Genomic DNA, 22,935 nt, shown 5'->3' with positions numbered 1-22,935 from the left:
AATGCCGAAATTTGGCTAGGCTATATAAATGGACTGACCCGTGTACGCCATTTAAAAACTAGATATTATATGCTAATTATATGGAAAACTGTTCAGGTTCATACATTCACCATGGCTGGATGCATTGATGTTAAGTTCTAAATAATCAGTTTCATCTGGAAACCATTACACCTTGGTCAATGATTCACGAGCCTAATCCCCACGAGTGCCCATTCTAATTCAACACCGTGATATGGACATGGAAAAAGTCAGACGAGGAGCTGGGAGAGACGCTCGCGCTGCAGGGTTCGCGGCTCGCTGATCCCCTGGCACACCTCACGCGCGTCAATGACGTTGGCTCCTTGGTTAAGGCTGGCGAGGCTCGGCCTGCTGACTGCGTGTCTTTCTTCATGGCTGGTGGTGGATGGATGCGGACCGGGTCCGGGTTACGGCACTCGCCATAGGCAACGCAAGGTGACTCCAGTGTCTTACAAGCAGTACGTGCCCGGTGTCTCGGAGAACAACCTGGGAGCGAGCGGAAGAGCGGAGGGCAGGATAACACGCAATTCGGAACGCTTCAATGAGTTCGTGTGCAACTATAACACTGACATTGACTTCAAAGACGAGGAACATACCAAAGCTGACCGGTTCATGACCAAGGTAAAGGAAGCTAGTATCTCCTCCCGAGAACCAGAAATAAAAAGCGTTGTGAATTCATGTCCACTACAGAGGCAAAAACTCCATAGCTGGGTCTCAGGAGGATCTAAGAGAATCAGCTGCGTCCCATTTTGCAGATGGGTCACTCCACAGTGCTTTTTCTGTCTTATAAACAGTGGTAAACAATGGCTAAACGATATTTTAGTCTTTCTTAATAGATTTAATCTTAATAGATATCTTAATATATGTATATATAATTAGATTATATAATTATAATTATATATAATATAATTATATATAATTATAAATTATATTATTATAAATTATATATAATTTATTAGAAATGTATTATTCTAATTTATTAGAATACATATTAGAATAATTATTTAAAGTTATGTGTCAACTCTTACCTTTAATACTCTCCTTTATTAAAGTGATTGCATATGTCATTACAACATTATAATTTTTCAGAATGTGAAATTTTCAGTAAGTGCCTGGTCTTTTTTTATTGTTTATTTCATTAACTTTGTCAGTAGGGATGTGACTATGGTTATGTACAGTATTTTTAATTTTTTTTTAAACTATATTTGCACATCTATCAGCATTAAATAATCTTTCTCATGAACACTTTGTAGTGTCATAATCTTGAGCACAAGGCTAGTAACGGCTAAATGAATGGTAAAACGTCAGCCTTGTTACTGTCAACCCTGTTACTTTTTAAAGGCTTATCTGTATCCTAACAAACGCCTACATAGCAATTTATAATTCATTCAATTTGCAAAAAGCAATTTATTAACGCCTAACGACATTCTTTGTCTCATGTAATGTTTGAAATCGAATTTAAAATCAAAATGGAAAAGGCACAGATTTCATGGAATGACCCAGATGCATCCGGTGATCCTTTCAACTCTCTCAGTCATCCATGACATACTTCATGCACAGTTAAACACTACTTGAAAATAAAGGGGTTTTGTTATTCCTGTAATTCAGCTGTTTCATTGTCTGTTTTTTTGTTTTTTTTTTGAAAATTGATGCAAACAACTATAAAGCTGTGATAGAAGGTGAATTTGTCTGGACAGGCCCTGCAAAATTTAAATTAGTCCAAGAGAAGAGATTATGACTGTAACAATCTCATGATGTTGATAGAATGTTTACCCATGTTGCCATGTTCCCTAGGCAATGTAAAAAACGTGACAATAAGACTGTCTGGACTGCCACAGCACCATTTAATCTTTAACCAAGTTTTTCGTTAGTGAGCTATAAAATGATCACTACACCTCTACTTCCTTAGTCCGGGAGTGTGTGCGTGTTCCCTTGTATAAACATGAAGGTAGGTAAGGCAGATAACATTGTGAAGAAAACAGAGTGCACTAAATATCATTTTTAAACCTTAAATACATAGAAGCCATTTAAAACTCATTTCTTAACGGCAATATGAGGACATTTTCAGTTGAATAAGTTAATAGAAATAGACAGTGTATTCTTTGGCATGACCTAATCTGTTATGGTATCATAGGTTGTTTTGAGATATTCCTGATAAGTTTGATATCACTGATAATGCGTTGGCATAGATTGGCATCTAGTTAACTGTGAGAACCCTTATGAAAGTGCTTCAAGTTGGTATATGTGTACGTATGCATGTGCCCTCTCGTTGCCCAACTCTGAAAGCTATCCTTTGTGCATCTTTTCAAGCCTCTGCGGGGTCGCCTGTGCAGAATTCTCATCTGTTGAAGTAATGGCACCATCGGAAAAGCCTCTATTGTAGTTCTCACAATGAATCGCCTCTGTCCAACAGCACTGCGAGAAAAATCTCCCTGGTTTGTTTTCTTCCCCTCTTGATTTCTCACTCTTGCTGTCACATTCCCAAGTAGACGTCTAAACATTCCATCCATCTGCCTTCTCACTCAGACTGGTCTTTGCTTTCTTCTTGCTCTAATTGGCTTTTCGACCCTGTCTTGCTCTCTCGCCTTTTCCCATACCCTCTCAATCACGACCCTAGGTCACATAATATTATTTTCACTGACAAATAATCCTACTTTTTAACAGATTCTCCATTATGTGAGGTGTAGAGAGAGGGAAAATGTGGAGAATGCATGGAGGAAGTCTAAATTCTGTGTTACAAAGTCTCAAGGTTGACACTGGGGTCATTCAAAAGACTGTGTGAAAATGTTCCAATCGTGTGAAGAAATAAATAAGGAATTGACCTTGGCTTTACTCTGTGACCATGCTGAAGTGTCCAAAGAATGCTGGAAATGAGTTAATGTAGCTGTTCTTATTGTTAGATGTTGGGGGTGGAAATGGCCTTTTGCAGAGCTGAAAATGCTGGAGAAAAATTGCTGATGTCTACCGGCGCCAAATTCCGACAAAGAATTCTGAAATGTCATGGTATTTGCTGTGCTTTCAGCATTAGCACACCTCTGGTTTGAATCGTTGCTTTAAAAAGGAGGAGTTTTGGCAATGTGACACAGTTGAAGTGAAAATTCATCTAAAAGTGAATATTCTTCCTGCACTACCTTCTTTATTCTGTGGAACACAGAAGAAGATATTTTGAAAAAGGTTAGTCATTTCAGTGAAAGACAGTGGGATTCAATGCTGTTTATGGACAAAACAGTCAAAACATTCTTCAGAATATCTTTTATGTTCCACAGAAGAATGAAAGTCACAGGTTTAGAACAACATAAAGTGAGACATAATTTTAAGTAACTTATCCCTTTAAATAAATAAAAACAAAAACATTTTAGTCCTTCTGTTTGTATCACCTGTATGTTTTTATTTGCTCTTTCCGTTTCACAGCGCTGTAAGGACTTCCTCAATAAACTGGCAATAGCAGTAATGAACCAGTGGCCTGGAGTTCGACTGCGAGTGACAGAAGCCTGGGATGAGGATGGCCATCACCCTCCTGGTTCTTTGCATTATGAGGGCCGTGCAGTTGACATCACCACCTCAGACAGGGACACAAAAAAATATGGACTACTTGCACAGTTGGCAGTTGAGGCTGGATTTGACTGGGTGTACTATGAATCCAAGTACCATGTGCACTGCTCTGTCAAAGCCGGTAAGCTTGTAAATCTTTCTTATATATAGTTATTCCTCATTCATATCTTTTCATGTACAGTCAAACCAAAATGTATTCAGACACCTTCAACATTTCACACATTATCACAGTTTATTCGCTATAGTTTAGAAAATGGTAATAAAATATGACAAGAACTCAGAGTTAAACTGTGTCAGAACAAATTCATCTCGATAATGTCAAATAACACTTAAGTAAAACATGGTGAGGTCAAAGTGTCTGAATAATTTTTATTCAATGTTTTTCTGGTTGTCCACTGTATGAAGAATTTTTGGGTATAATATGTCACAATTTACTTTATTTTGCTATCCTCACTTACATAAATGAACTATAGTGTCCTGCACCCACTAGTAAAAACACATCAAAAATTATATCTGGTGTCTGAATAATTTTTTGGTTTGACTGTAGCTCTTAAAGGGATAGTTTACCTTAACATAAAACATCATTTACTCACTGTCATGAAGTTACAAAACTCTATGAGGAACAAAAAAGAACATACTTTGAAAAATGTCCATACATTGAAAGTCAGTGGTGTCCAATGTTGTTTTGGACCCCATTGACTTACTATGGACAAAAACTAATGAGGGTGAGTAAATGATAACATAATTTTAATTTTTGGGTGAACAATCCCTTTAACTTGATTTCAAGTTGAAGTTGATAACTCGTTCCACCTAAAAATCTTTCCAGATCACTCTGTAGCTGTAGAAAAAGGTGGCTGCTTTTCAGGATCAGGACATGTGACAATGGCTGATGGCGTGCAAAAACCTATGTCGTGTTTGCGGCCTGGCGAGAAGGTGCTTTCTTTGTCTGAGTCAGGTGAAATTGTTCTCAGTCGGGTACTTCTCTTTTTACATCTGGATAGAGAGAGCAGAACCACTTTCTTTATTTTTACTACTGAAAATGGGAAACAAATGGCACTTACTCCTAATCACCTCATCTTTGCGGCTCCCAATCTCAAACTGCACCACCGTGAGTATGAAGCTATGTTTGCGCAAAAAGTTAGGATTGGGGACTATATACTTACTACTGGGGACAACAGAGGACTTCAGCCATCTAAAGTGGTCTCAGTTTCACTGGAGGAGAGGATGGGGGTTTATGCTCCTTTGACAGATCATGGGAACTTATTTGTGGATGGCGTGCTGGTATCCAACTACGCTTCTTTTGAGGATCACAGACTTGCACACGGGGCATTTTGGCTTTTCCGTGTTCTTTTTCGCTTTTTCCAGACAGTAGTGGAAGAGAACTCACAAAGAGTGGTGGTTAAAAGTAGTGCCATTGTCCCTAATATCTGTTCCACAGATCAGACCTTCCTCACTAATGTGATGCACAATAGTTCTTCCAGCATATGCAAGAAATTCCCAGAGGTCACAGTGGAAACGGAAAATGAATACAGTTTTTTGCAACAAAGGGAGGTTTACTGGTATGCAAGATTTATGCACACATTAGGGCGGATATTTCTTGACCCTCAGAAGTTTTACTGATGGTCAAGACACAGAATATGCAAACATAATGTCAACTGCAAAATAAATTATAGCTCTTTAAAAACTACTGACCAAAAAGGAAAAGCAATAGGCACTATAACTGGTATAATTACTCACCTATAATGTCCGGATACAATTATTTCATACATTTAGAATTTGTAAATGGGTTGCAGTTATGCATGTATTTTATGTGAAATATTCAGTGTAACTTAAAAAATATTGAATAAACACCATATGGACAATTATGGGATTCAAAATGTAAACATGTATTTTTATGTTTGTTTTACAAGAAAATATTTCGAAGAGTAATAGATATTTATTTTTATACTTTTGGATTCATAATATATATTTTATGTTAAACTGTATGTTCATGTGATTATTTGTTATACCAAACAGACACTAATACAGTTGTTGTAATCTTATTTTACTTAAAGTTATCATAGTTTGTGTTGCAAAATAAACCTGATCTGCTTAGAATTGATTCACACCAAACACAGAGAGTTTTATTCTCACTAGATTTGCTCTGTGTACAACATATCTTGTCTGTTGCCAAATTAATAAACATTTCAATTTGTGACCAATCAGCATTTTACATTACATCCTGTAGTTGGTAATTTAGAAGCTCTAAACAGAAACGAGTTGTAAAACAAATATTGTCTTAACATAGTTAACCATGTCTAATGACTAATTGTGGTCGATTTTCAGTGTTCAAAATCAACAGCCATGTGCTAAACAGGCTGGCTTTTACTAAGTGCATCACACCCCCTTGTGGACACAAAAGAAAACACCACTGTCTATTCTGATGTGCTTAGTACGATTTACAATCTGTCTGTTCTGAAAAACAGCTTCCTGGAATTAACAATAAACCAACAAGGTAATAAATGATTATTTGTAATATTTTTTAATTTGTTCTCCATTATTTTTCCTGCTTAAAATATCAGCATTAATGCAATATGAACAAAATTTTGAATTAAAATGTAAGTTAATTATTCTGATCTACAGCCTGACAATGTAAAATATTTAGCATTGTAAAACTAAAATAATGCTTTTGAGACTGTGTTGCTTTTTGGAAGCGCATGCTTTTTCCTCTATTCTAAGCTGTGAAGGTGTAGAAGAGGATTATCTCAGTCATGGAGGGGACAGATAGACACAAACCCCCACTGGAGAGGAGATGTTCTAAACTCTATCTGGATCAGGCCAATGGCAAAGACTGTAATGTAGGCCCACCCAACAATTACCTTTGGTGAACCAATCAGATTTTAAAGATAAGCTCAGGCTCCCTCCAAACCTTTCCTGTTCAAACTAATCCTGGTGAAAGCTGGGAAGAAGTCATTAATCTTGTAAATGGGGTATGATCAGGAAATACAGAGGAAAAAAAAAAATATTATACCATCAAGTTATGTTCTATAGATATCAATATGTCAGTGCTCTAACAGAATAATATGAGACAGATAAGGCCTGTACTGTGCAGCTGAATTTTGCAATATCAGAATTTCAGTTTCTGTCTGTAAAATAAACATGACCTAATGCAGCATGCTTGAGTAATATATTGGAGAGAACATGACTTCATTATGGTAGATGTTGGTAGTGATCCAGCATGTCCATAAATGGCCATTCTTCCATCATATTCATCACTGGTATATGAATTAAACAGTCTGATTAAATATGTTGAGCACTGTATTTTCTGCATGTGACCCAAAAACTATTTGACTCTGATGGCTTGTCAGCTTAAAGGACAACAGATCCACACCTGCTTGGTTTCTACCATTATATAAGAACAGGTTAGTTGATTCAACAATGCATATCTTCTATAGGCACAGTGATTGAAACAAGATTATAATATTTAATAAGAAATAGCAATGTCACATACATGCATTTATACATAATACAGACAACTTTAAAAAGGCCTTTCATTTCAAAACAGGCAGCTCATGCATCTGCACTCCAGGATCAATAAAGTCTGTCTCTTTTTAAATCTATACTTTATCTAGTCTAAGAATAGACTAATAATTAACCTTTGAACAGGCAATATTTTGTGGTCTCATTTAGGCTACTCATTTTAAAAGTTTTGTTTAGAATCGATTTTCACTGAGCTAATAGCGTGCTAATTTTTAAAGTAAGGATGAACTGACATCTATTATGACTAAATATCTGTACTGAGAGTTCTGCTGTTAGCATTGTGGCCAGATAATAAACCGACCACTTAAATGGCTACCTTTTAAGGCAATAAATAAACAGGATAAATAAATAGATTATGTCATTGTTTAGTTGTATAGATAGATAGAGAAGTTAGTTATAGTTCATTACAGCATTGCATCTCTGCAGCACTGTGAAGGACAGGTGGTTCAACTGTAAATCGGGTGAAACTAACAGAACTGACTCCTACATAACTAATTTAACCATGACCCAGATTTGTATTGCACCCCTAATTTGTTTGTCCTCTCAGAAGTAGGGGTCGCAGTTGGACTCAGCATCGGTGTTAAAAACATGTTTTAAACTGCAGCCTGCACTCAGACAGAAAGCTAGCAGTCTCCTTCATACTGTTACATGAAGCAAGTTTATCAAACAAACTTGCTACATTTCTCCAGATTGGAGATCTGGGTGTGGGTTAGCCAAAGCTACTCAGTCTGCATGATAGCAGCAGCAAACATGAGAGTCCAGCATGAACTCATTTGATTCATTGGTTTCGGCCAGCCAAAATCTTAATATCAGGTAGTTTTGCAAACGTTTGCTCGTCCGACAGCACTTCCCCCATCAACAACAAACTAGTAAACCCTGCCTAGCCAAAGCTAGCTTAATGAAATGAAACGGACCCCAGCGATTATTATCCGGAGGATTGTTCCGATCATGTACGAAGACGTTAGCAGCGCATTGTAGGTGAGTGTTAAAAGTAGTATTTAATTAAAAAAAAATATATATATACTCGCTGATTAATCACCCTAGCGATCCTCGGGCCCCCCTTTCAACGACCATTTAGCGAAGTAAGTGCGAATCTGTCGGCCAAAATGAATGTGCTGCTAGCTTCATACGTACCGTTACCATAGCGTTTCCTAAACTCAAGGTTATAAACGCCAGTGTTAGGATTGTGCTGTGATTGTGTTGGCCGTTTAGGTTCTTTTCCTATAGCTCCTTGTATTTTGAGTTTAGCGTGATACATGAGTGTTTATGTCCTTGGTAACGTTAAATGGGTAAGCCATGTTTTTAGCCAACACCAGTTTATGAACCATCCGTCATTAAGACCTTATGAACACAGAAACCACGAATGCTTAGGACTTCATGTGTTGCTTACTGTCGAATATATGTTGTTTGTGATATTCCGAGCGTTTTATTTGCTATCTAAGTCATTAAAACTTCTCTATTTGTTGTTTTTGGAAAGAGCTACAGCATTTTGGAGTATGAAAGTATCTGGCTAGCAAGCTGAGTTAGCAGATGTGAAACTGGATGATTTGTTTAATTAATTTATTATAAGTTATTTATTTTTGCAAAAGTGGGGCTGGTAATAAAAATGGAGTAAAATTTGTGATTATTCTAATACATGTTTTTATAACAGCGGTTGCAGTTTTATGTAAGTTACTTACCACATAGAGACGCTAACACTTCTTGCAGCCTGTTAGCATGCACTGCTTTACAAGCAATGCGTTTGGTTACTTTTCAGTATTTGCCCCGATTCAAAACATTTGAAAATGCTATAACAGAGACGAGTTTATACATGGATTTCGTCCAGTGACTGTGCTGTCTGTAGCATGTGTGAATGTGGTTCTCAGTTAGCGTGTTGGGACTTAAACCGCTTGGGAAACATGTCAACAAATTAGTGTGAAAGGACTTAGCTTGACAGTTTATTCCAAGTTAAAGTGTCAGGGATTTTCAAGGTGGTGTGGTAAATATTTAACATAGGATAGTTTAAATTAATTTTCTGTAGCCAAAAAAAAAGAAGAAAACACACAAGGGCAAATGGCAGCAATGTCCCATATTTTGTAATTAGCTACGCAGATGAAAGTTGAAATGGGGAAGCAGTGCGTAAAGGATTTGATATCTGTACACAGTTCCTTATGCGAACACCTTAACTAAACAAATGTATCAAATTAAAACGAGGGTAGAAACGTTTAAAGATGTTTCCCTTCATAAAAAAAAAAATATGGCCATAGTAAGAGCAAGCTTTGATTGAGGTTCCTGAATAACCCTCTAGCATATCAGGATAAACCAGAACATCACCACAATGCGAATTTTACACTTTCCCTCTATAACAATCACATTTTACCTCTCTATAATAAGTTAATATAAGGAATAATATGATATATAATGTTGATGGCTTGATTTGCTAGACATTCACATTCATAATTAAAGGTCATGCTTAACTCCTTAACTGTCACTCACATTTTTGAAAATAGACGTGAAAGTGCACAATCCAAACTTAAATTTGTATAATTCATGAATGAAAACATTTTGTAACATGATATTGATGTACCATTTTCATGGTAATGCAATGTCTGATTTTAAAATGGTTTTCAAAGGATACATTTTGAGATTTTAAGTTTTCAATTGATATATCATTTCTGATGATTTCTAAAGTGTGATAGAGAAAAAGGCAACGAAGAAGACTTTTTGTGACAAAGGGCAGAACTCCTGTTATGATGTAGATTTTTGAGGTGCATGTATTAATTTCCTACATAATTTTTAACAAAAAAATTTGGTAAAATATCTATTTAGGAGTCTTAGACCTTTCCAACAATATAAATTTTGTCATGATTAGATTAGGATTTAATTGTAATATAGTGAAGTAAACGTAGGCGTAGGCGTCCCACAGAGGGGACGGTTGACAGTTAAAGGGTTAAGCCTAAAAAGTGTCCCATCCAAAGTATTTTGTGTGTTAGTAGTCTAGGCTTTGAATGAGGATGCCCTGCTATCACCTGTCTTTAAAATAGCCTATCTGGGAATTTTGTGTTCAGCTTCATCTGTATATGACTGTACAGTCTGTTAACCTTCAGTTAGATCCCTTTAAATATTCACGCCACTAAACCTGTCACTATTATAAAATAAAATTAAAAATGTGTAATTTTCATTTTATGATATTAATAAAAAATTTACAATCTGCTGATTTCATCTCTTGCAATGCTGTTTTCACATATCTTCTTTTTGTAACATGGGAGGAAACAGGCATATAAATCAGAAAATGTGTGTGCATGGGTCCTGACAAGGACAGGACATTGTGTTTCGGTTTGTTTCATATTTTTTTTTCTTTTATGAGTGAAATCTTGAGCAGATTATGCAACCTTGTAACTGAATTGCATTACCTGGTGAACTAGCAACATGAGGTGACATTTATATCATGCTATGATTGAATTCATTTTGATAGATAGATAGATAGATAGATAGATAGATAGATACGAGTTTAAAAACGTGCACCCGTGCACTCTATCACAGGCGGAACAAAATAACGATGTCCGTGTTGTAGCCCGACCTCGACATGTGTGTCACAGGAAGTGCGCTACGCGGAAGTTGTATTTTCTTTGTGTTTCTCCCTTTAGCGTCGTTATACATATAGAAAGTAACACGTTATCTTAGTTATGCACGAAGTTTTAGAGTTTTATTGACCGCGGGGTATCACTAAGCAACGGAACTGTGTATACGTGTCTGTATTTGCCTGGTTTGATGATGGGCGAGCGGGTTATTTTGCAGAGAGTTTGTTAACCCCGGTCAGAAAGCTAACGTGTTAGCCGCGTCTAGGCACTAAATTACTGTAAGCCGAGCAGAACGACGCAGCTGCGGGATCAGACAAATTTAAAAAACCTACTAACTGTTGTTTATCTACCAGCGTTAACCAAAACGGAGAAAATGCACCGAACACGCGAATCCACCTCATGGTCTGTATTTAATCAGCTGCTTTGTGTTATGTTTTCCTATATACAGTAATGTTTGCGTAGTTAGGTGTGGAGTAATTTGAACTTTGCTGGATTATGCACATTAATTACGCAGTTGCGGTATGGCTAGGGACACCGGCCCTCCAGGACCGAGTTTGGACAGCCCTGGGCTAGACGTTTCCAAAACGCAGCTGATCGGATGGTGTGCATTATCCAGAGAAATATTACCTACAGATAACCAGTCTAACTTTTCCATTACCGCCTCTGAGAGGCTTAAGTAAAATGACAGTGGTTTTGTGGCTGTAGATCATTGCAAAACTTGTATTTGTACATGCATACTACTCTGTTTGGGTGGCACAAGCATTTTGACTTTAAATCATGTAACTCTCCTCTGTGTTTCAGATCTCTGCAATAGAGATCTTCTTCAGGAGTAGGAATGGACGAGCAGAAATCAAACTGCGAAGAAAATGATTCAGAAACTGCAGGTTAGTAAACATCAGGAAAAAAAATTATTTAGCCATAAGTGTGTCAAATTCATAAGCGTGTGTTTTTACGGTTTATAATGGGGCATGCAAACCCTTTTTTAACTTCTTATTGTAGTAACTACACTTTTCTTATTCATGCACATTTTAGTGGACGTACTATAGTTAAAATTTATGTATGTCGAGAGCTTTCAAAGAAAGTGTATAAACAAGCAATCTTTAATCTTGCACAGCAATGATATCTTTAAATGGGAATCCTCTCTAGCTTGTGACCTTTGCTTGAGATCTCTGTGAGGGAACAGTGCTACCTATCTGGGATTTTGCCCCTATTATGCCATTTTGAATATTGCTTTTATGTAGTGTGCATTGTAGCTGTATGTGAATGTCAACGATCTGCAAAGTTGTAAAGTTATTGTCTCCCAAAAGAAAGAATCGACTCTGAGCAGCCTAAATGAGTCATTAGTAACTCGAATCCCACTTCCGTGATGGCTACACATCACGGGATAACACATTTGCATAATGTTCGCATATATTCTATGTTGGCCAGATGCGAACAACTTAACCCCGCCCTCAAACACTGTAGCTTGTTTGTGTGGAAAATGAGTTGATATTAAATGCTTATTTTGAGAAAACAAAAGCGTTTTTTGATTTTGCATGCATGTAAACATTGTAGGAGACTCCCAAAACAATATTAGAAACCTTAAAAATGGCTTAATAGGGGCACTTTAAAGGGCACATTTATATTTGCTCCATCTTAACTTACGGCTACCATATTTCTCTCAGCTGATGATGGGACCTCTGCAAAGGAGAGCATCCAATTTGAGGGGGAACTGAGTGCCCCTGTTGCTGCAGAGGACATCTCAGGCACTACTGTGGACACTTCCAGCTCATCATTGTAAGGCCTTCTATAAATATTGCTGTTTGAGCTGCTTTGCATAAAATTTAGGTCATGCTTGAATAGCTCGGTTTATGGGAAAAGGCTATCTTCATTAAATAGAAGTAGACAAACTAGTCACTTGTTTAGAGCCATCGATCTATCAGCCAGGGTCAAATATAACACAAAATTTGAATATTAATGCATCCCATTTGATTACATCGAGCTGTTTTGTTGAAGTAATGTGTACAGAGTTGCTGATCCTCTTTCCTGTTTGGTGTTTTTCAGAGAAACTGTCAGGGCTTGTGCTCTGTGTAACTGTGTGGAGCGTAGTCTGCATGGACAGCAGGAGCTCCGGTGTTTTGCACCCTCTTCCGATCGGCCCAGATTGGAGCCCTCTGTCTCCTCTTTGCCAGCAGCTGGAAATGATGACCTGTCTTCCATTGGATTCTCTGAATCCACCTGTCTGGCATCTCTCTTTGATGACACGGGTATGATTATGAAATCAAACGGTGTGAATCATAGTGATGTCACTGTCATATTTGGGTGTTGGAGTGAGACACATTAAGACACACAGTAGTTTCTTCCCAATTTGTCACATTTCTCCATGAATGAGTGGAATAACATGGTTTCTGTTTACATTAAGCATTTCTATTTGTAACTTTTTTGGAACAATCCAGAGTTAAACCAGGTTGTTGTTAGATATGCCTGCCTTACTGATTTTTTCCCCCTTGCCCAACCACAAAGATATTATTAATAAATGTTATTTTTAGCAGTGGCATGTATACTACTGTTTACAAGTTTGGGGTCAGTACAATTTTTTTAATGTTTTTGAAAGTTTCTGATGTTCACCAAGGCTGATTGATCAAAAATACAACAAAAATGGTAAAATTGTGAAATAGTATTACAATTTAATATATCTGCTTTCTTATATATTTATATTTCATTTTTAAATGTATGTAATTTGTTCCTGTAAATTTTCAGCAGCCATTACTCCAGTCTTACTGTCATGTGATCTTTCAGAAATCATACTAATATGCTGATTTGATGCTCAAGAAGCATTTCTTATTCTTCTCAATGGTGAAAGCAGTTTTGCTGTTTATATTTGTGGAAGCTATATGATCATTGTTTCTGGATTCTTTGAGTAGAAAGTAAAAAAAAAAACAGCCTTTATTTGAAATGGAAATCTTTTGTAACATTATAAATGTCTTTACTGTCACATTTTACAAATTGAATGCATCCTTGATATGTAAAAGTGCTAATTTCTTGGAAAAAAATACTGACCCTAGACTTAGTGTTGTTTAACATGCATTTATTATTATATATTAATAAATTATTATTTATTATTGACATTTTTCATTTAAATAAAGTTTTTATTTATAAAAACAGTTACAATAAATTTTGTAATAATACAATTATGTAACATTTATAAAAAACATTTTGACTGTCATACAGTGATTTATTTATAGTCTTCAACCTATTCTAGTCTAAAAAATCTCATCTGTATTACCCAACGTTAGCTTTGCAGCTTATTAAATCAACAAAAAAGATAATATCAATCAGTACATAATAAGAAACCAAATTTTAATGGTTTGCATGCTATAAAAATACATGTGTGATCAAATGTAAGACGTAGCCTGATGGAGAAAGTGACAGTTCCGTCAACTGCTTCTAAATTCTCTCACTGGCCCCCAGGGCTTAATGTTGAGCCCTGCAATAGGTTAAAAGGTGGTTTGTGAGTGTATGTTTTGCTGGATAGGTTTAGCTGCCAGTTTTTGACTTGCTGTGATAACTGTCTGTGTGTTTCATAGATCAAAATTGGGATTTTAAGAAAACAAGACCTCATAAACCAGGGCTGTCCAAACTCGGTCCTGGAGGGCCGGTGTGGTGTGTTGAGGCAAGCTGGAGCTAAACTCTTCAGGACACCAGCCCTCCAGGACCGAGTTTGGACAGCCCTGTCATAAAACTTGTCTCAAATGTATTTTATTCTCTGAAGTGTTATAACTGCAAAACCTTTCTTATAAAACAGGGAGCTGCTGGGTTCACCACTGGTGTGCCGTGTGGTCTGAGGGAGTTGAGCAGACTGAGGGTGAGGTGCTGATAAACGTGGATAAGGCAGTCATCTCAGGGATACAGCGGGTAGGCTGATGGCTTCCGTTATCAGAGCATTAAACCTCGTAAATATTGCTTTATGGCAGGCAAATTAACTTTTCTTTCTTTTACTTGGCTTTTCTATCTCCGCTTCAGCCATGTTATTATTGTAAACGGATGGGTGCTACCATCCGGTGCCGGGCCGAAGGCTGCTCACGGTTCTACCACTTCCCCTGCTCAGCTGCGAGTGGATCATTCCAGTCCATGAAGCAGCTGGCGCTCCTCTGTCCAGAGCACATAGACAAGGCTGAGGAGATTGGTATGGAATTGCAGCGGAACAGATGCGATATCATCATTAAATAACATTTCCGTTTCAGCGGTTTCTGAGATGATGCTGTGTTTGTTTTGCAGCCGGAGAGGAAGCACGGTGTGCAGTGTGCGACTCCATTGGGGAACTGTCAGGTCTGCTATACTGTACGGGCTGTGGGCAGCACTATCATGATGCCTGTCTTGAGATCAGTGCCACACCACTTCAGCGGTCAGGTTGGCAGTGTCCTGAGTGCAAGGTGTGCCAGACCTGCAGGTATGTTTGAATGCTTCTTGCATCTTAACATCAAGTTTATGTTATGAAACTTAGTGATGCACCGAAATGTTGGCACATTTTTGTCCAAAACAGCAATTTTTGGTTTCATTGACAGAAACAGTGATTTTTAATTAGTGTTTCTCCAGTGGTGCATTTTGACTCTGTTAGTGTCTAATTCGTGCACACAACATATATAAACTACAACAGGTACAAAGTGTGGACGCTAGTGCTGGATTACCAATATCAATTTCTTGTTTTTAATTGCTACTGATATGATTCTTAATGATCTCAAGATCAATCTTTTAGTCTGTTTTTTGTTGATGCATGAACTTCATGAAACATTATTTTTATCACACCTGCCATGCAATAATCGCAATAAGCTTCGTGCTTTGCTACTTTTAATATGAAACAAAGTCTTAGCTTTTGAATAAAGTAAATATGGTTTTGATGCTCTTTATTGTGGTCATGAACATCAGAAGATGTTGAAAGAAACTTTAAAAGCTGGAAAAGCTGGAATAAAACAGCTTGTAAATGTATGCTACATTTACCTCAGGAAAGACATTCAGTGTCCACAAACTTGATAGTGAACTAGACAAAATCACTCTAGAGAGGAGCGTTTTGATAAATGTATGCACTATAGTACAGATGTAATACATTTTTACTTAACCTGTTGTCTTCATTATTTAATTTATGTTTGAGTGAAGTTTTTATGTTTATATTTCAACAAGTAGAAACATAATTCTGTTATTAAAATTGGACATAAAACCATTTTCATTTTCTGTTTTTGGCCAAGTGCATCCTGAATTTTCAGGTGCAATACTGTATTTATAATGGTGTTTGCAAAGACTTTGTGGTAAATGTATATGTTTTTCAATAACATCCAGGCAACCAGGGGAGGATTCGAAGATGCTGGTTTGTGATGCTTGTGACAAGGGCTACCACACCTTCTGTCTACTGCCAGCCATAGACTCTGTGCCCCCTGATTCATGGAAGTGCAAAGTAAGCTTAAACACATGACTCATTCTTAAATGCCCTTCATCTGTGTAATATCACCATTTAAGGCAGAAATCGGGCCTGTGCAATGTATTTACATAGTTGCTCTGCTCATTTCTCATGCTTAAAACTGCATGGACAAACCACTTGAATTTTTCAACCAAGGTTCCCCTAAAAACTTTTTTTCACATTTAACTCACCGCCATGTCGTTGAAACGTGAAGAAGTTTATCCAGTTCAAATAAAACGTCATCCAAGCACTTTCAAAATGTGTGGCGATCCTTTTATGGTAGCCCTTCGAGCGATTGTGGCATGTAATAGTGATATCGGTTTGTACAGATGTTTGGCAAGTAGGAAAATGTGATTTTTGTGAGTGAAATATCACTCTATTGTTTTGTCCAACCTGATTTGAATGTCTCTTTCAGCGGTGCCGTGTGTGTATTGACTGTGGCATGCGAGGGCTAAAGCTTCCTGGCTCTGAACAGTGGTTTGAGAGCTACACAGTATGCGAGGGCTGCCAGCGCAGGCGCACCTCTGTCTGTGGCGTGTGCAGTAAGGCCACGGAGCCCTCGGTCTCCCTGCAACATCGCTGTGCCATCTGCCACAGGTCAGTTTATGAACCTCCTGCCATAAAGAACTGGCAAGTGAGCAGCTTCATTGTCTGAAGCAGAGCGTTTAGTGCTGCACGAAGAAGCGGTTTACTAAAATGGTGGTGACCTTTAAAGCATGAAGCAGTATTTGCCATGAAGTAACAAACAAACTGACTGTCATTCGTCTCTTCGCATAAATTTAACTTGTGTTTGATGTCCTCTGCAGATGGATACACAGTGATTGTGCCTCTCTGTCAGGGCCTCCTGAGGAGAAATGCATCTGTGTGCTCTGCAAAGAAATCCCAGATGAGGTTCTGATCGAGTCTGAGGTGTTATCGACGCAAGAAGATGAGAAAGCTGATTTAGAGGTGCCAATGGAATTAGGTATGTTTCTTTAAGTTTCTATTTTTTTAAGAGTGCTCTCTGTTGGTTTCTCATAGGACTGTTACATCTGTTTTGTCAGTCTCGTTTGATAAGGACTAAATACAGGTTTAAATAGGGTCCAAGACGTTATGTTGGTGTTTGATTTTTCAGCAGCCATTACTCCATTCTAATATGCTGATTCTGTGATGAATAGAAAGTTCTAAAGAACAGAATTGATTTTAAATAGAAATATTCTGTAACATTATAAATGCATTTTGATGATTTTAGTGCATCCTTGCTGATTAAAAGTTAATTTCTTAAAAGAAAAATCTTATACCTGCCTCAAACTTTTGAAAGGTAGTGTACCTGATGAATTCAAATTTGAATTACAATTCTGCATCCTGTTTGCTGTCTTGATTTAAGTTCAGGAATTCAAATAATTAATTTCTGAGCACTGTATTGCAGTGTGTTCTGTGTGTTGTGTGTGGTATAGTGGGCTAGTTGGTGATACCCAGCCCTAGTTTCTGTTTTCTGTGGACAGAGTGTTATTGACTGATATTAGATGTGGATATTGAGCCGATGTGTTGCATTTTAGGGACAGAGCTTGAGGTGGTTGAAACGGCAGAAGTGAAAGAAAGCATTACGGAGGAGGAACTACGGCCAGAAGGTGCTGAGGGCTCCACAGAGACTAATGCGCACAGTGAGGTCTCTACAGAGCAGCAGGCCACTTTAGCTACGGTTTCAGGTAAATTTCAAAACCCACCACAGTAGATTAGGTTTCTATGTGCAAACATTTACACCGGCCCTACCATAAAAATGATTATTTTATTATATGAGTTTATTTATTTTTTACAATTAATGTTTTAAATAAAATGTTCTTTGCAAGCTATACATTTCAAATAATATTTTTTAATAATAGCTGCAAATTGTATGTAACTACAGTATAACACTGAAAAATTTCGCCTGTTATCATTTGTAGACGTTGATGAAAAACAAAAAGAGGAGACAACTACCATTGAAGCAGTGGTTACAGAGGCCATTGTGGAAAAATCAGAGGATACTCAGGACCCTCCTGTGAAGGATAGCCCAGATAGTCCTGTACCGGACACTATAGAGGAAGCCCAATCTGATGTTGCTGAAACTAACATAGAAAGGCAGGAGGAGTCGCAAGGGCAAGACAATACTCCTCAGACAGAGATGGAGTCAATCTGCACAGAGGAGACTACAGAAACAAACCCTCCAACAAGCTCATGTTCTCAGTCTTCTCAAATCACACTCCCTGTTTTGGAAGAAGCAGAGCCAGTTGTTATGGACTTGGAGGAGGTGGGATCTAACGCACGGCAAGAGGAGGCGATACACCGGACTCCTCTCCCTGCTCCTCAGACAGAAATGCCCCCTGCATCTGACACTGATGATATAATGGTCCAGTCTGAGGATGAAGAAGAGGAGGATGAGCAGGGGGTGGAGGAATCCTTAGAGGAGTCGCTCCTCAAAGATGAGAGTCCGGGAGAAGATGACCAGTCCAGGAAAGAGATGCAAGAGGATATGAAGCCGGAGCTGGTCCTCGATGAGACATCAAACATTAGCCATGGTGACGAGAGCAGCAGCGGTTTCCTCGGCTCGCCGGCTGAGGCAGACTCTCAGATGCTGTCCATGGAACTCAGCCTGATGCCAGCCAGCAGGACCCGTTCTGATTCGCTGCTAACCGAAACGGAGGACTTGTTGCCTTTTGATCCACTGAAGCCCGATGGAGATAAAGTGAAGCGCAGGGGTTCTCCAGGACGCTCACGGGTAAAGCAGGTGGATGTCAGACACCAGACTTTTTCCTCCGTGACGTTGAATTCTGATAGGTTTGGGTAACACACTAGTCCAAAAGTAGTCATTTTGATGCTGATACATTTATTTTCTGACCTTTCAGGGCAGAGGCAGTGGTTTCCCAGGGAAGCGGCGGCCACGTGGTGGCGGCAGCAGCAGTAGTGGTGGAAGAGGGCGTGGACGGTCACGTCTCAAAGCAATGGCCTCTTGCATTGATGCCTTTCTAGTAAGTTTTTCACTTCATCTGCCAGCCCTTCCTTTACTAGTATTTTTAAAGCATATTTCTCTTTAGTGTAATCTATTGTTAATTATTGCTGTTAATTTGAATTGTATAACATTTTAGTTCCCCATATAAAATTAAGTCTTTTGTTGTAGTGTTACTGATTATAATATGTGAATTATTCTAAAAACATTAACACCAGTGTTGTTGTTAACCAAATTTGTTAAAAATCAGTTCATTAATTGAAATAAAATATGAAATGAAAATAAAATATTAATAAATAGTAGATTAAAAACCTGAACAAAAATGAAAAATGTTGCCATGGCAACTGACTGAAATGAGTTTAGGTGCTAAAATACCAAAGAGACTAAACACTTCCGGTTTTGCCTTCCCCGAGATGGCTGCGTTTGAAAGTAGCTTTCAACTACCTTTTACGGCACACTCGAAATAGAAAGGCTGAATCATTAAAAACTGATGAAACATGATTAAAATAATTAACGTCCGAGTTAATAAAAAGGGATGAAATGCAGTAAACACTATAAAGAGGAGGAAACTGTAACTTTAACTGTGTACTTTCCATGCTGGACAGAAATCCCTCTTCGCATAAACTCCTATCCTTAGCAATTGAGGCCCTAAAGAATAATTGTGCAGAATTAGGGATGGTTGACATCTGGAAACACTTGCATCATAGAGATTGAGACTATATATTTTATTCTCACTCACATGCTTCATACTCTAGGATAGGATTTTTTTTTTTGTTTCCGGGATGATTCCTGGAAAAATTTTTTTTATATGGTTATAAAATTCATAACATTACATTATCAGATCACGCACCCATATCAGTGGTATGGGACATTGGAAGGGAAGTTTCATCTAACATTTGGCAGTTACACACGTCTTTGATAGGGTGACCAGCATTTCGAATTTATATTGAGTCTGAATTTAGACAATATTTAGATATAAATGATACTGGAGATGTATCAGCGGTCACCCTGTAGGAGGCTGCAAAAACAGTGCTGAGGAGTAGGATAATTGCCTACGCGTGTGCCTTAAACAAAATAAAAATAGCTAAGCATATCGAATTGGAAAACAAAATATCTATGTTGGAAAAACAACACAAGCAGAAAATAGCCTAATTTACTGAAGAAAGAAGGGAACTGGATGAACTGATTACTGAAAAAGACAGGAACTTAAGATTTTTAAAATCCAAGTTATTATGAGTACGGATCTAGAGCGAGAAAATTACTCTCATTCCATCTGAGAAAAAAGAAGGGGCTTAACACAGTTAAAAAAATTAGGACTAAGGGTTTTAATATGTCCTTCATCTTTAAACCTAAAGGAATAGCAGAAGCATTTGCAAAATATTATAAGGAGTTATGTTCAGAAACCGAAAGAGCAACTGATATAGAAGAAATGGAGGCATACCTAAAAGAAATAAACCTACCTCAGTTGAGCATTACAGACTCGGAGGCAATAGATGCTCCCATTACTGCAGAAGAGATCAATGAGGCTATCTCACGTTTGAAGAATAATAAAATTCTTGGGACTGATGGGTTCAATAATGAATTTTATAAGGCTTTTAGAAACCAGATTTGTCCATTGCTAGCAGAGGCATACTCTGATGCACATAAAGAAATGTAATATGCCATCTACGTGGAAAGAAGCTATAATATCTGTTGTTCATAAAGACAGAGAAGACCCCACTGATTGTGCTGGATATAGATCAATAGCTCTTCTCAATACTGATTGTAAATTATTGACTTCAGTCTTGGCAAAAAGAGTAAACACAGTAATAACATATCTGATAGATAATGGTAAGTTTGGATTTATAACTGGCTGACATTTGCAAGATAATATTCATAGGTTACTTAATATAATGTCTTGTTGCTCCACTCTTTCAAAGCCTCGTATGTCACTGGCACTTGATGCAGAGAAGGCTTTTGACTAAGTGTCATGGCCCTCTCTGCTCAGTGTTAATTTCCTAATTTACCTAATTTCATCCAATGGATAAGACATCTGTACTCTGCTCCCCAGGCTATTGTTAGGGTTAATGGTTGTATGTCTCAACCCTGTGTACTTGGAAGGGGAACAAGACAGGGCTGCCCACTGTCTCCTCTTCTTTTTGCCCTTTGTATTGAAACCTTGGCGGAGGTAATTAGGGTTAATTCTGATATCCAAGGAATAAGAGTAGGAAATGAGACATAAAGTGTCATTATATGCAGATGACATAATTGTGTACATCTCTGACCCATTACACTCAGTCCCCATACCAATGAAGTGTATTAACCAGTTTGGCAAATATTCAAGTTATAAAATTAATGTAGGGAAAACGGAAGCTTTAGCTATGAATACCCTTATTACAACACGGGTACAGTCTTCCTTCTCTTTTAAGTGGCTGATATCGATGTTCACTCGGCTAGACAAGTTGATTTATAGGTTCATCTGGCAAGGTCGGTGCCCCAGAGTTCGATATAAAACATTACAATTGCCAAAATCCCAAGGTGGGTGGGCGCTCCCAAATTTTAAGAACTATTGGATAGCATCCCAGCTGCGAGCGCTGGTAATTTGATTTTCAGAGGATAGTGGGACTAGGTGGTTAGAAATTGAAAAATGTAATTCCAATCCACACTCATTAGCAGCTTTTCCATTTATTGAATAAAAGAAGATAAGCAAGTACAAATTAGGAAAATGGTGGCTTATTTGGCATGGAGGGAGGTTCAAAAGGCTTGTGATCTGCCTAGGGGGCTCTCCTTGTTAACACCCATAACACAGATGAGGAACTTTGTACCCTTGACGATAGACTCGAGCTTCAGAAACGGGCCCTGAAATAATTACAGCATATCCACCAACTGTTAGAAGGAGAAACACTCAAAACATTTGAACAACTTGTAACTGAATTTTCACTCCCTAAGACTGACTTTTATAGGTATCTACAGGTCCGTAGCTTCCTCTTTAAACATCTGAATTGGAAAAAAATAAAAACCTCTCCCTCATCAATCAAGCTCATTTTGATTAATGTACAGACTGGTAATAAGATCCTTAGACCAGTCAGCTGCATATTTAGAGAGCCTTATAGGCTATGAAGAAGGGCAACACGCATCATATCAGATTAAAATGGCAGAAGGAGCTCAAGTTATTGATTTCAGATGAGAGCTGGACTGAAATGCATGCAGAAACCCATAAAACGACCTCAAATAATAACTGGAGAGAATATCATTGGAAAGTGACTAGTCGTTTTTTCTGAATTCCACAAATTGTTGCTAAGTTTAACTCATATCAAACTAGTGCCTGTTGGAGAGAGTTTGGAGAACAAATAGCAACACATACTCATGTCTTTTGGCCATCTGCTGTCAGAGAGTGAAAGTGCGCTTTCATCCAGAGCGTCTCTCACATGTTCCGCCACGTGCTTATTTACATCAGAGTGCACACACATCTTTCATGCAGCATACAGCGGTGTTGTGTCACGATAACAATATCGTGCATATTCATTACCGTGATACATCGCATTACCGAATACCGGCACAAGTCTACTTTTGGGATTGCCCCATTGTAGATGCTTATTGGACATCTGTATTTGGTCTCATTATTAACATTTTTCAAGTTAGTCTGCCCAGAGACCCTTTAATTGCTATTTTGGGAGTTAAGCCGATTTTTAATAGAGTCAGAAGAAAATGTATCTTTTACGAATACTCCTAGTTGCTGCAAAGAAGAACATCACAATTAAATGGCTTCAGAAATTGCCACAGACAGTTGAAGAATGGTTACGGACAGTGAGGGAGATTTACGTGATGAAAAGATAACACACAATTTAAAGGGTTAGTTCACCCAAAAATGAAAATTAGGCTGCGTTTTACTCACCCCCGAGGCATCCTAGGTG

General features: G+C 38.0%; 2 protein-coding genes across 6 annotated transcripts in view; both read left to right on the top strand.

Annotated features, from left to right (window-relative positions):
- LOC107695806 (desert hedgehog protein A-like) overlaps positions 1 to 5,315 on the top strand; it is a 5,538-nt gene extending 223 nt beyond the window's left edge. Inside the window, exons 1-3 of the mRNA XM_016495860.1 lie at positions 1 to 639; positions 3,430 to 3,691; positions 4,397 to 5,315. The exon at positions 1 to 639 is cut by the window's left edge and continues 223 nt beyond it. Of these exons, the coding sequence (XP_016351346.1) occupies positions 328 to 639; positions 3,430 to 3,691; positions 4,397 to 5,190 (1,368 nt within the window). The 5' untranslated portion in view covers positions 1 to 327 and the 3' untranslated portion in view covers positions 5,191 to 5,315. The remainder of the gene's footprint in view (positions 640 to 3,429; positions 3,692 to 4,396) is intronic.
- A 2,440-nt stretch (positions 5,316 to 7,755) lies between these two features.
- LOC107695802 (histone-lysine N-methyltransferase 2D-like) overlaps positions 7,756 to 22,935 on the top strand; it is a 40,238-nt gene continuing 25,058 nt past the window's right edge. For 2 of the 5 annotated variants that reach the window (XM_016495855.1, XM_016495851.1), the window contains exons 1-13: positions 7,757 to 8,067; positions 11,451 to 11,533; positions 12,314 to 12,425; positions 12,693 to 12,895; positions 14,434 to 14,543; positions 14,652 to 14,814; positions 14,907 to 15,078; positions 15,963 to 16,077; positions 16,496 to 16,677; positions 16,887 to 17,044; positions 17,619 to 17,768; positions 18,003 to 18,823; positions 18,942 to 19,064. In XM_016495855.1, coding sequence (XP_016351341.1) covers positions 11,485 to 11,533; positions 12,314 to 12,425; positions 12,693 to 12,895; positions 14,434 to 14,543; positions 14,652 to 14,814; positions 14,907 to 15,078; positions 15,963 to 16,077; positions 16,496 to 16,677; positions 16,887 to 17,044; positions 17,619 to 17,768; positions 18,003 to 18,823; positions 18,942 to 19,064 — 2,358 coding nt within the window. In that variant the 5' untranslated portion in view covers positions 7,757 to 8,067; positions 11,451 to 11,484. Of the gene's footprint in view, positions 8,068 to 10,698; positions 11,052 to 11,450; positions 11,534 to 12,313; positions 12,426 to 12,692; positions 12,896 to 14,433; positions 14,544 to 14,651; positions 14,815 to 14,906; positions 15,079 to 15,962; positions 16,078 to 16,495; positions 16,678 to 16,886; positions 17,045 to 17,618; positions 17,769 to 18,002; positions 18,824 to 18,941; positions 19,065 to 22,935 lie in introns of those variants that run through there. The other 3 variants (XM_016495853.1, XM_016495854.1, XM_016495852.1) reach the window with 3 other exon arrangements.

Source organism: Sinocyclocheilus anshuiensis, unplaced genomic scaffold (genome assembly GCF_001515605.1).
Source record: "Sinocyclocheilus anshuiensis isolate Anshui unplaced genomic scaffold, SAMN03320099.WGS_v1.1 scaffold234, whole genome shotgun sequence".
Taxonomy (NCBI): Eukaryota; Metazoa; Chordata; class Actinopteri; order Cypriniformes; family Cyprinidae; genus Sinocyclocheilus; species Sinocyclocheilus anshuiensis.
Note: the sequence above shows the minus strand (reverse complement) of the source record. Positions and strands in the feature narration are given on the sequence as shown.